Here is a 13,007-nt window from a genome sequence, read left to right on the forward strand (position 1 = left end):
CTTGGTAGAACAAGATATAAGCACCAGTTCTCTTGTCCTGCCAGGTAAATGACCTGTCATTAATATGTTTCATGCTACACTGGAACAGTTCTGGAGTTACCTCAAGAACTTAAAAGAATTTGCATGCAATTTTGAAAATACCTGCAACGAAGACCAGGTCACAAATAGTATTATTTTGTCACTTCTGCATCCAGTTTGAGAGTCACAACTGTTGTTATCTATTTTTTCTGTTCTTCCAGCATATGAAAATCCCAAAGATCAGAATGAGAGACTTTACAAATTACTGATGGGCAATGTAACAATATTTCAGGCACTGATATATTACCACCCCAGTAACACACCAGTTCAGCTCTGCTTCCTGGCAGCCCCCCTCAGGCCTGCTCCACATCATCAGATCTCTTTGAACCACTGTCAGCTCTGGCCTCTCCCAGAGGTGGAATATAATCACTGCTGTTCACTGCCTTGTCATCGCTCACTCCTCCTCTGCCTTACCCAGAGTTTTTCCCCTTCTTTTCTTTCCAGCAAAATGGTGAAGCAGGACAAAGCTGATGCATTCATCCCTGGGTGAAGAGAAGGCACAAGGTGAGGGAGCAGTACTGGAGGTAGGAAGGGTTAAGCAGCAGGACAGGATCCCAGTACCAGCTCCTTTCCTAACAGAGGTGAGGTTGCCTATAGCAGCCATATAGCGACCACAGCAGCCACAGGCAGGTGTGCAGGGCAGGTGTGCAGAGCTGGTGTGCCAAGAGGGAAAGGTGGAGGAGAGAGCCAGGAGGGGAACCATGACAACACGAGTTCATTGTAGGTGTGGCAGCTCACAGTTTAACTCAGCTGTGCCAAACTGGCACTGGCAGACAGTGTTTTGGAAGGGAGGTTTTAAAGTGATCCAGTGGCAGCTGTATTAATCTTGCTGGAACATTTCTCCATGAGGAGAGGAGTCTGAAAAACAAGTGTAAAGGTATTTGAGAGGGAAAAAAGGAAATGGCTGAGCTGAGCCAGTGTAGGTAGGCATACAAATCAATATTCAGCTTTGATAGTAGATAGTTCAAAGCCATAAAATTAACAGTAACAACACCTTTATCAACATCATTCTGTACCCAAAACACTAGCATAAGAAATAACTGTGGAGGTGCTCAACAGGATGCATTAGTTCAGATCCTGTGCTCATTTACATAAAAACATTTTTTTTCCATTTAATTGAACGATGACAGTGCAGGTTTAAATTGGCATAGTATGGAAGAGAGTGTGACCTGCACACACCCTCAAATAAGTCACATATAGTCTAAATCTGATCTTGTTCCTTTACATTGGTAAAATTTTCCTGTTCCTTTCTCTTGGTAAAGTGTGAGAAACTACAGCTAATGGGAAAAGCTCAACTTTGATATGGCAAAACTGCAAAGCCTGTTACCAAAGACTGTGGGGAGCTGACAACAGGAACTATACCTTTGTGTTTCCTTAAAATGTGATTTTAATAATTACTGATTTTTCTTCCTGGCTTTTTAATTAATTGTGATTCAGACAAATGCTCTCATTTTAGAATGAGTACCATTGTAATCAGTGCCTTGGGTTTAGAGTTAATGGACAAATCTTTGCTAATATTAAGGTGAAAATGCTTCCTCTGAATGTGGTATTTTTGAAGTTAGTATTTTGGAGATTTCATAGGGCTGTTACCTGGAATCTGCAAAAATGTTTCTTGAATAAAATTCGTAAGGCAGTGTACTGCTATTTCATGGCACTGGGATCTATCACCAGTACTGTTTCAAGGACGAAACAGTGACAAAAATGGTGATGAAAAATGAGATGAAAGCTGGCTCCTTCGGACAATAAGAATGATCACGTTTTCCCTACTGCAGCCCAGTGATTTTTTCTATTTATACACCTGATAACTGGTCATTTTAAGAGCTTTAGTCACAGGAACATTGCATTTAAATCTGGTGGAAATTTGCAGCTGCATACAGTCTAGAAGGAACCTTGTGTTCTCTGTTGGTTTGTTGGTTTGGACTTTTGGGGAGTGTTGGGAAAGATGGGACAGGAAGGGCTTGTAGATATGATTGCCTGGTAAGAAATACTAGAGATGTGATCCTACAGGGGAGCAAAGAACTGTAACTGCATCAGCCATCCTACACCAGCACAGAGTATTCCCCATGTTGTCTCCAGCTGTGTTGCTGTGAGTTTGGCAGCCCATCTTTTTTACGTAGTACTTCAAGGGCCTCTACTAACAGAGTGGGTGTGTTTATGCTGTCTGCTGACAGGCTGCCCTACAGCCTGAAGGTAGGATGAGACCTAGTGAAAGAACCCGTGTTTAAACGGCAGTAGGAAGGCCTGTGCTTCTGGAGCGCAGGGACTTCGCTGTGTCAGATGGGCACAGCTTGTAACTGGTGATCTTGTCTGCACAGACTATACAGTACAAGTGCTTGTACGGTGCTGCTACCACCAGGATCTGAAAGAAGAACTATTACAACTGCAAGAGCAAATCCAGGGTCAAGCAGCACAGCAGGTCCGGCACTGAAGTTCGCAGCCCTGCAGGTCCCGGCGCTGCCCCAGCGCTCAGAGCGGCGCTCCGTGGGCCGCAGGCCGGGCATGGGGAGCTGTCCCTGCGGGGCCGGGGAGCGCCAGGGGCACCAAGCGCTGGGCCCCGGGCGCGGTAACCCCGGGGTAGGGCTGGGCTGTGCCGGGCAGGTCCCCTCGGGGGCACAGACCCCCGGGCGGCAGCAATCGGGCCGCACACGCGGCTCCAGAGAGCCCGCCCCGCTCCCGGCCCTGCCCTCCATCCTCCCGGCGGGGCGGGGCGCAGCGCGGCCCTCCCCTCTTCCTCTGGCGTCGGTTCCGCTCACACAGCTCTCGCTGCCGCCGCTCCTCGCTCTTGTTCCTGCCCGTCTCCGCTCCGGGCCGCTCGGGCATTTTCTCTCTGCCTTAAAGTCGGTGAGGAGACGTGCTCGGGCTGGGGGATGGCCGGCCGGGGCCGGCTGCGGCAGTCTGGGCCGTGAGGGCCGCGCCGCGCTGCGGTGGAGGCCGGGGGAGGGAGGCGGTGTAACCCCTTCTTCCTCCCCTGCACGGGTGCCCCGGAGCGGGGCAGTGTCGGCGGCAGCGAAGGTAGCGCTGGCTCGAGCCGTGCTGGGGGCCGGGGCCGAGAGGCGCGGGCACTGCACAGGCACAGCACGGCCACAGGCACAGGCAGAGCACAGCGCGGGCCCGGCCCCGCCCTGCGCCGCCCCCGCCAGAGCGGCCCGGTGCGTGCCGGGAGCCGGGCGGGGGCCGGGGCCGCCCGCAGCCGCCCGCAGCCGCCGGGGCCGGGGGGGGAGGGAGCGGCCCCCGCCTGCGGCGTCCTCACCGCGCCTTCTGCTTCTTTGCAGGGTGTCTTTTATGAATAATCAAAAGCCGCAGAAGCCGACACTATCGGGCCAGCGTTTTAAAACCAGAAAAAGAGGTGAGTTACGGCACCGTGCCCGCCGCCAGGACCGGCTGCCAGCGCTGTGTGTACGGTAAAACGCCGGTTTCTGGCAGTACACAAACCAGTGCCTTCATACACTCGCCGTAATTTTTTTTATATGAAACCATGCTAAGTGCAGAGTCTTGAGGCTGGCTGGAATTTTCTCTGCACTAATAGAAAAATATTTGGCAGTCAGAATTGTTGCTGAATTTACTGTGATAACCTTCACCTAAAAGATGGTCATTCTAGAACTGTCCTGAGTGTGTTGAGCCTGCAAGCAGAAGGATCCGGTACCCCTGAATTACAGGGGAGATACAGCACAGGCTTGTTGCAGGTTAACACATACATGTAAGCGGCATGTAACGTAGTAAGAATTTCAGTCTTAGCCACTGGATAAAAGTTGCACTGTGCTCTTTTCAATTTTGAAAAATTGATAGAAAAAAGCCGCAACAAAATCTCACAAATCCACCTCCCACTCAAACCCCAGTCAACACCCAAAAAAGCCCTTAAGTGTGGGATCTACAAAGGCCTCTCTACATGCACAGTTACTTGCATAAGAAGAGTTAGTGACTGAAGAGGTGTCATGAGTAACTTAGTATTTTGGTGGAACTTTTTTCCAACAGGAAGAGAAAGTGGGGACGCTCTTAGGGCTTCTGTTCAGTACAGTTTTACTTGTATGCTGGCAGTGTTCCAGCTCTAACAGGCGGCGTTAGGGATGCTGTGTCTGCAGAAGCACACTTGAATTTATGGAACTTGTTTGAATGTCAAAGACTCTTGAATGATAGAGTTTGCTGTGGCCTGTCTAGCAGACAAAATTCCAGCAGCCATGGATCTAGTCTCTTTTTAAACATTTAACCATAGTTTGCTGTGAAGGAGCTCTTCTGGAACAATGAGCTCCATGGACCTGCCCTGGAAAATAACTGATCCAGTATTTCCAAATTTGCACCCAGCTGTTACCAGTGTGTTGATACTTGCATTGACACTGGACACCAGTGTGCCCTACTAGGCTCCTAACAGAATTGACTAAGCTATTGTAGACAGCACTCAAAGTATGATCTGCAGTTGAGTTCTCTTATCTTTGGAAGCTTTTCATCTCATGATTTCCATAATCTAAGGGCAGATTGAGATGAGGAGAACTGAAGACCTCTTTAAGACTTCGGGTTAGTTATGTGGGTGGATTTGTTGCATGTTCATTCACTGTGCCCTGCCAGTAGTAAAAACAAGGCAATGATCAGCTGATGTGTCAGGTATGAAGATGCATCAGTGTGTTCTGCTTAACGACAGCAAAGGATGCTAAATAGATCTGCAGTTACAGTCCATTAAGTTAGCTCTTAAGTCTACATTTCCCTCAAGCACTTGAGGAAAAGTCATTGCCTCAAAATCAGCTGCAGGTTAAGAGGAGGGGATGGTCAGAAAGCAAATTTCCAGGTGACTTGGATGTGATAATGGTGTGCAGTTTGTCAGTCAGATTTCATCTAAAACAGAGGCCCAAAAAGCTGAGATAAAACATGAGTAAGGGAGTCAAGTGTACAAAATTATAGGAGTATGTATTAAAAGTTGCCTTCCAGCATGAGCTAAGTCTCTGGTTTTGGAGGGAAAGAGTGATCTAACATGAGAATAGGGATATAGTAATCAAACTGGGAAGTCAGGTAAGCTTTATTAGAGCCAAGTAATGATCATCACAAAGAACTCTTCATGGAAATCTTACTTCAACACGTTTGCCTTACAGATGAAAAAGAGAGGTTTGACCCTACTCAGTTCCAGGACTGTATTATTCAAGGTTTAACTGAAACTGGCACTGACTTGGAGGCAGTAGCAAAGTTTCTTGATGCTTCTGGTGCAAAACTTGATTATCGCCGCTATGCAGAAACACTTTTTGACATCCTGGTGGCTGGTGGAATGCTGGGTAAGTCCCTTTGATGTGGCTGCTGTCAGCTTCCTTCACTTTACTCTGCAAAAGCTGTTTTCTTTCAGTGTAAAATCTCTGCTAAAGAGCCCATTGAGTGTGTAGAACAGGGTTTAAGTTAGTCTGTGGTAAACCACCCGACCATCTTGGTGCCTGAACAGTTACTGTAGAAACACTCTGTATAATCTGCCTCAGTTTTACTTGAGCCTGTTTGCATTCCTTGAAGTGTAGATTGTACAAACTCTGCTTAGAAGAAAGTGTTTTGGATTTTTGGGTGTGGTAGGTGTGGCTGGTTTTGTTTGTCTAATTTTTGTTGGTGTTTTGTTGTTTTTTTGCAGGAGAGGTTTTGTGGTGGTTTTTTGTTTGTTTGCTTTTTGTTTTGTTTTTCTTTACTAGAAATAGATCTTGACTCTGGTCAAGATCACTTCTAATGATGAGAGATGGATGAATGCTTGTTTCAGGTGTGTGGGCTGTGGTAACAAGACCAGTAGTTGCCTTAAAAGATTCTGACATGATCCTGTGTCTGTGCATCCTGCCCTGTTATTTTGGAAAGGGAACTTGTTTACAGAAGAATCTGAAGTGCTTAGTCTTGGACATGCTATTACAAGTGATTTGTTGTTGACAATAGTGAGGTCATGGGCTCTAGCAGACATCAGGGGGTGAGAAGTGAGAGAGTGATCGAGTCAGCAGAAAACACAGGGACTGAGGAATTGAAATGTGATGATGAAAAGTCTTGTAAACTCAGGTGCACGCTCTGTGTACAGAGCAAAAAGGAACAGATGCTCACCAACCAGGTAAGCACATACTGTAATTGTTACAATATGTGGGTTTGCATTCAAGAGTCTTAACTAGTGGATCCTATGTTAGGAAGTGTTCCTTCTAGGAACGAGGCTGACGGGGAGGGGAAGAGGGCATTGCTGTGTTAATGGTGATGGGGGGTGCTTTATTCAATTCCCTCTCTGTAACATGTAGCTAAGAAGACCAGCTCTAATCTTTAGTCAGAGGCCAGAAGAGAAACTGACATCCTGTTACCATACCAGTTTTTAATATTATTACCAGCAATATTCATGTCTGGTCTTGAAGTCATGTTTCTGACAAATACATAACAAAGGATCTCCACTGTATGCAGAATGGCATAGAAATCAATGACGAGGTGTTCTGGCTCTGAAGCTGGTGACCTGAATGCACCTTCATTAGTGAAGCAGCCTAAATAACTAAAGTTTGAAGCTCACCTTTGTGGCACTGAATTTTGAACTGTGTGTCTCTATGTGTTTCAGCCTACTGTGGTGACTTACTCTGTCATGTAAAAGGCACAAAGCTGCACTATTGCAGCAGACACTAAAAAGACACTTGCTGGAATTAAGCAGCTCCAGTAGCTTCCTTTAAGGGAAGAGGAGCTCATATGGCCTTGTTAACTTACTCAATATGGAAACAAGATGTGTTGTTTCCCCCCTTAGCAGTAGGGGGCCAGAATAGTTAAATGTTCAAATCTAAGCTGATTTTAAAGTTCTGGTGCAGCAGTGGAACAGAGGGAACTGTAGGGGTGTCTGTGGTGATCTGGTCATTGAGTTCATCATGAAAGGACATGTTGCATGTTATGTGTGTTGGAGTTCTGCTGTGGAGACTGCTCAGTGCTCTCCCTGGCAGTGACACAACTAATGCTGAAATCCTCCTGCAGCCCCAGGCGGGACCCTGGCAGACGACATGACACGCACAAACGTCTGTGTGTTTGCAGCACAGGAGGACCTAGAAACCATGCAAGCATTTGCTCAGGTGAGTTCTGAAATTAGGACAGTTTAACTACAGTTTAACTTCAAGCTGTTCAAGTCAAAAATTAAACATTTGTGTAATTGGAAGTTAAGGTAAAAATAATTCATGGCTTTAAGCATACTGGAAGTGGTAGAGTAGCAGTATTCCAAGCTGTAAGTGCTCTAAAGAGTTCAGACCTATTTTACTGAACTTAGTTTTTTTTGTTTTTTTAAATTCTAATCAAATGATAGTTCACAACAAAATATAATGTCTGTTATATAAACTCTGTCTTTTTAGGTTTTTAACAAGCTAATCAGGCGTTACAAGTATCTGGAGAAAGGCTTTGAAGATGAAGTCAAAAAGGTATGAAGTGTTTTTTATCAGCAGACAAATAAACCTTCACATTCTGCTAGTTAATCACCCTGTAGAAGGGTTACATCATTAAATGGATTATTAAAATACAACCCTTGAAAGTTCTTCATGGAAGAGTGGCTGGCTTGCATGACTACCAGTGACTAGTGCTTCTGTTAGCTTGATGAAACAAAAGTGTCACAGGCAGTGGCCAAAGTTTAGTGAGAGGTGGTAGTTTTGTGCTCGTCTTACTTGTCCTGCAGTTGCTGCTGTTCCTGAAAGGGTTCTCAGAATCTGAGCGGAACAAACTGGCCATGCTGACGGGTATTCTCCTTGCCAACGGGACACTCAATGCATCAATTCTCAACAGTCTCTACAATGAGAACTTGGTTAAAGAAGGTAAGTGTGGCCCAGCTCCTCCCTTAGGAAGGGGAGACAGAACCATGGCAAGTAGGAGGAAACTGTGATGACAATACACCCTTGCAACTCATGAGCTTCCTCTGGTGTTAGATTGACTACAGGATTAGCAAAGGTAAATGTCATGCCCCACAGCCTGGAAAATCGTAAGACTTGAAAAATTAGTTTCTTGAGAAAGCTTGTGTGTCGGACTTCCCTGCATGACACTGCTGACACTAGAGTTGCGCAGCAAGGCACTACTGTATTTTGGAGAAGAACCTTTCAGGATGCAAAAGGTGTGTCTTTAGGTTGCTTCCTAAATTGCAGCAAGAAGAGTTGAGTTTAGTACAGGGAAGACTTTGTGATGCTGAGTGGTAGGAAAAGTCCAGCGTACTGGAGGCTGCAGTGTCCTTGGGCAGGGAGTGCAGACTGTACTAGGGTTGCTTGGAAGGACAGCTACTGCTCTGAGCAGTCTTGACAAATGAGGTGCCCTGTACTCAGGTCTGTGGATCGCTGTGTTTTGAATTTCACTAATAATAGAACTATTCCAATTGCCCAGGTGTTTCTGCAGCTTTTGCAGTCAAGCTGTTCAAATCATGGATCAATGAGAAAGACATCAATGCAGTGGCTGTCAGTCTTCGCAAAGTGAACATGGACAACAGGCTCATGGTGAGTACCACTGGAGCTACTCTGCTGCTCCATAAGCCAGTTCAGTGAACAGCATTTGCCAGCAAGGTACTCAACACACATTTCTTTTACAAAAGAGTTGTAAACTTCATTTTCAGGAACTCTTCCCAGCCAACAAACAAAGTGTTGAACACTTCTCCAAGTACTTCACTGAAGCAGGACTAAAGGAACTTTCTGAGTATGTTCGGAACCAGCAATCCATAGGAGCTCGGAAGGAACTGCAGAAGGAACTGCAGGAGCAGATGTCACGGGGAGATCCATTCAAGGATGTAGGTGTTTGTAGACAAGGTGGAGGTGCTTTCTGTCTCTCTATCTCTCATACAGAACTTAGCTCACTCTGGGAACAAAAATGAGGACTGGAGGGGTTGATATTACCTTGGTCTTTCCTTAATGTCCTGAATCCTACTGTATGATCAGGGAGGTTGGTTGTCATTCTGAAACCTTCTGGGTTACCTTTAGAAGAGAAGTTTTAATTTAGCTTAGTGCCCTATGTGGCCTTTATGCTGACTCTGTGCTGGCTCTCTTGGCAGATCATCTTATACGTGAAGGAGGAGATGAAGAAAAACAACATCTCAGAACAGACTGTGGTAGCCATAATCTGGTCAAGTGTAATGAGCACAGTGGAGTGGAACAAAAAGGAGGAGCTGGTAGCAGAGCAAGCCATTAAGCATTTGAAGGTATTGCAACTTCAGTGTGGACTTCTGCACCCCTTAGGCAGAGCTTGGTTTTCCCTCTGTCTGCAGCTCCCTTTTAAATATTAAGGCTACAACCACACTAGTGCAGAGACAGGACAGGATGGGGAATTCTCCCCCTGTGAGGAGCATCAGCCAAGAGGCAGAGGCAGGGACTGCTGCACAGCTGCTCTGGGGTGGGACTGTGGTTGCAGATTTCTTAGCAGTGGCTGACGGAAACTGCAAAACCAGCTTTAGTTGGGGGGTAAATGTGAAGTGCTCTGTATGTGCCAATCTGTTGTTTTTGTTACAGCAATACAGCCCTCTACTTGCTGCCTTCACCACCCAAGGTCAGTCAGAGCTGACTCTTCTGTTGAAGATTCAGGAGTATTGTTATGATAACATTCACTTCATGAAGGCCTTCCAGAAAATAGTGGTGCTCTTCTACAAAGGTAACTTTGTGGGGTTGTAGTTTCAGGGGTTTGTGGGATTTTGGAGGGGTTGGTTTTGGTCGTTTGGGTTTTTTAAAGCTTCTGAAACAGAATGTTTTGGTTCTGACAAATTCTTTTAATGGAGATCAGTGCTACAACTTCATAAGCTGAAGAATTTTCTACCTCCTGTTTGTAAAAATGCAAAGGTATATGTGGCTGGCCTTGCAGCATCTTCGTCTTACACATGGAGAAGTGCAAGACAAGATGCTGCCGGCCTACAGTAGATCTGCTTAAGAGTTGCAGAACAAAGCTAAATTTAGATTTTTAAGGCATTTTATTAAGTTCCATGATAGTGTATTCTTAGTTCTCTTAACATTGACCCTTAGCAGCTGAAGATTGAGACCACCAATGTGGAAGCAAAGGGTGCCAGTCAGGTTCTCAGCAGTTTGCTGTGTTAATACTGCTCTTGCCCATCTTTACAGCTGAAGTTCTGAGTGAAGAACCCATCCTCAAGTGGTATAAAGATGCACATCTTGCAAAAGGAAAGAGTGTTTTTCTGGAGCAGATGAAGAAGTTTGTTGAATGGCTCAAGAATGCTGAAGAAGGTAACCAGCAGCTTCACTCATATGGGGACCTTGTTCATTTTGGGAAGCCTAATGCAGTAATGCTGTTTTGAAGTGGGGGATGTTAATTGCCCCTCTGAGAATAGTGTGCCCCTCCCCTGGTCCTGGCTAGAAGAGCTTGCCAGGACAATCCATGTGGATCCAGTGGCAGCTGTTTAGGGCAGCAGCTGGGCTGGGGGCTGGGCCATGGCCAGGCTGCTGATGAAGTCTCTCTCTCTGTTGCAGAGTCCGAGTCTGAAGCTGAAGAAGGTGACTGACCTGTGAAACTCTGGCCTCAGTAAAGCAAACAGGAGCTGTAGATAAGTGTCATGTCTCATGTGTCTTTCTGATTCTTACATCCTACCTCCCTGTATCAAGCATGATATAAGGGCTCTCATGGCAATTTATTTTAACTGTTTTCTATAGTTAATGAAATACTGGATTTAGTTTTTAAAACCATGTTCAAGTAGCTTACAGGAGCTGTTAGATTTGACTCTTAACCTGCATTTGTCCTTTCAGTTACTTTCTACCTCCTGTATTTTCTACTGTAATAATGTAATTTAAGGCCTTCCACGGTGAGATCCACGTCATCTGTTGGGATTTCTGTCTGTATTGGAGTAGATGTGATATGGTTAATGAGATTTAGGGCAGTCTGCTTGCAAATTAAACTATAAAAAAGCCTCCCAAGTGAAGAGGCCATCATTTGTGTGGCACTGCAGTTCTGTACCACCAGATAGCCCCTGTCATAGGTGGTTGTCCATGTCCCCAAGCACTTTGTCATCCCTTTACCAGACTTCCAGCATAAAGCAATCCTCTACTCCAACTCCTGGAAAGCAGCTGTTGTGTTGGCAGCAACTGGTTACCCTGGTGGAGCATGAAGGGGCATCTCTGAGCCTGCTGCCTGTCCCAGCTGGCATCCCGAGTTCCTGAGGGGCTCTCAGGTGCCCTTGCAGCTCCGGGGGTGCTTCCTTATCCTTTTTCCCCTTCCCTCATGGGATTACAAGCAGTGCTGTTCCACACAGAGCTGCCCAGCAGCTTTCTCAAGCCGGGCTGCTGCTGGCAGGGCTGGGGCAAGGGAGCAGCTGCTTTGTGCTGCTCTGTAAATGCACAACTGCTGCAACCTAAGGCAGCCAAAATCCACCCTTCCCCCTTGAAGTTTAGAGAGTCTTTTATGCTGGCAGCTCACATGATAAACCAAACAACTTATCTGCTCCCTGGAACTTTAATTCCTAATGGAAATTCTCAGGACAGTTCGATTCAGAAAGACTGGGGGAAAAAAAGTGAAGTCTATACTGTTGCAAGCTAACAGTGAGCATTAACTGAAATACTGGTAACCAGAGTACACCTACTAAAATAAATGAAAAAAACTGTCATCACAATGCAATCTGTTCAATACTACAGTGATCTTCCTTACTTTGTAACTTTTTTTTTTTTTTTTAAGCAAATAAAGGCCATCCTTACACTTAATGCCAAGGCTGCTCCTTTTTTCTCCCCAGTCCAGCTGCAGAGAGCAGGGGCAGTGTGGGTGTGTTTGGTGGGCGTCTGTCACCCAGCCAGGGTCAACCCAACACATCTATCTAAGAGTTAATAAATAAAGTCTGAAAACTGTTCTCTGTCTTGTGTTTAGTACATCTCTGCGTCATCCTCTGCATTCTTGCATCTTTTCCTTTGAAAGTTCTGGAACAGCACCAAGACTGTGCAGCCAGTCAATAAACTCAAGTGAATTCAGGTCAGGAAAACAATTCATTCAGCAGGGACTATTTACTCAGGCAGTTAGATACACACCAGGCCACAAACAGCAGAGCAATTTCAAATTCAGTCCCTGGAAATTCACATAGTTTATGTTGCAGGAGAAAAGCATGGCAAGGAACAGATTTTCAGATGAGGTACTCAAAGTAGGAAAGCAACAAAAAAATACAGTTTTTCTTTTAAAAGATTGGTTCACTTAATTTTACTTAATGATTTCAGGACCTTTTTTTAAAAAAAGGCAAAAGGATTTAACAATTATCTTTTATATATATACACACATGTGACAGAAGAATTACAAAAGGCCTCATAAAATCAGGCCTGCTCTATTTAATTAATAGCTAGCCTGTCCTCTCTTCTAAGGGTAGTTAAGCAATTTGCAAGTTCCCATGTGAAAACAATCTTGGTATGAAAGGTTTGTTAACACAACCACCGATCCTTGGGTTGAAAAGTGCATCTGTGTAAACAATTAGATCTGTTCATGAGAACCCATAAAGGAAAAATGTGAAGCACCTGAATCTTAGCACTTACACGAATCACCTTCTGACCAAAAAAAGAAAGAAAACTAGCAGCCAGTAGGTGTTGCACACGGGGTCTGTGAAAACTGTATAAAGTAAGTGATGTGAATAAAGAATTGGCTTTTCTCAATGATGAAGATGGAGTCTCGGCTGACTTATTTACAGTATCTCGCTGAGTGTCTGCACGGCCAGAACCGCAGATGGGGGAGACGCCATCGAGAATCGTGGGAGAGAGAGCACGGCCCTGAGCCGGGAGACAGCGGCCAAAGAGTGAAAATTCGCTGTGGAAAATTCGCGCCGCGGAGCGTACTATGTGCGTAATTGCGCACGCCGGAGTAAACTGAGTGCAGAGTTTTGAGTTCGAAAACTACGCTGTGAAAGATTCGCGCCGCGGAGCGTCACACCCGCGAAGTTACGCACATGGGCCGCGGAGTAACGTCCCGAGTGTGAGTTTAACACAGGGTTAAAACACGGGAAACCTTAGAATTTCAGCTAAAAAGACGAGAATACGTGTGTGGGCACT

General features: G+C 45.6%; 1 protein-coding gene across 2 annotated transcripts; it reads left to right on the forward strand.

The window, feature by feature from the left end:
• The first annotated feature begins 2,805 nt into the window (after positions 1-2,805).
• Positions 2,806-11,817, forward strand: BZW1 (basic leucine zipper and W2 domains 1). 2 transcript variants are annotated; one of them, XM_083865323.1, is made up of 12 exons: positions 2,806-2,919; positions 3,351-3,424; positions 5,157-5,333; positions 7,012-7,106; positions 7,380-7,445; positions 7,697-7,832; positions 8,389-8,498; positions 8,615-8,785; positions 9,047-9,193; positions 9,501-9,639; positions 10,101-10,223; positions 10,467-11,816. In XM_083865323.1, the coding sequence occupies exons 2-12, from the start codon at positions 3,361-3,363 to the stop codon at positions 10,496-10,498; spliced, it is 1,260 nt and encodes a 419-aa protein (XP_083721449.1). In that variant the 5' UTR covers positions 2,806-2,919; positions 3,351-3,360; the 3' UTR covers positions 10,499-11,816. The 2 variants fall into 2 exon arrangements, with proteins under 2 accessions (XP_083721449.1, XP_083721450.1); XM_083865324.1 differs by lacking the exon at positions 2,806-2,919 and having other exon boundaries at positions 3,355-3,424; positions 10,467-11,817.
• Positions 11,818-13,007: the final 1,190 nt, after the last annotated feature.

This window comes from Zosterops lateralis, assembly GCF_965231275.1.
Source record: "Zosterops lateralis genome assembly, chromosome: 7".
Classification (NCBI taxonomy): Eukaryota; Metazoa; Chordata; class Aves; order Passeriformes; family Zosteropidae; genus Zosterops; species Zosterops lateralis.

Coding starts and splice junctions, on each gene's coding strand:
- BZW1 (XM_083865323.1), top strand. CDS start 3,361: ATGAATAATCAAAAGCCGCAGAAGCCGACACTATCGGGCCAGCGTTTT. Junction 7,107..7,379: donor CCATGCAAGCATTTGCTCAG/GTGAGTTCTGAA, acceptor CTGTCTTTTTAG/GTTTTTAACAAGCTAATCAG. Junction 8,499..8,614: donor ACATGGACAACAGGCTCATG/GTGAGTACCACT, acceptor CTTCATTTTCAG/GAACTCTTCCCAGCCAACAA.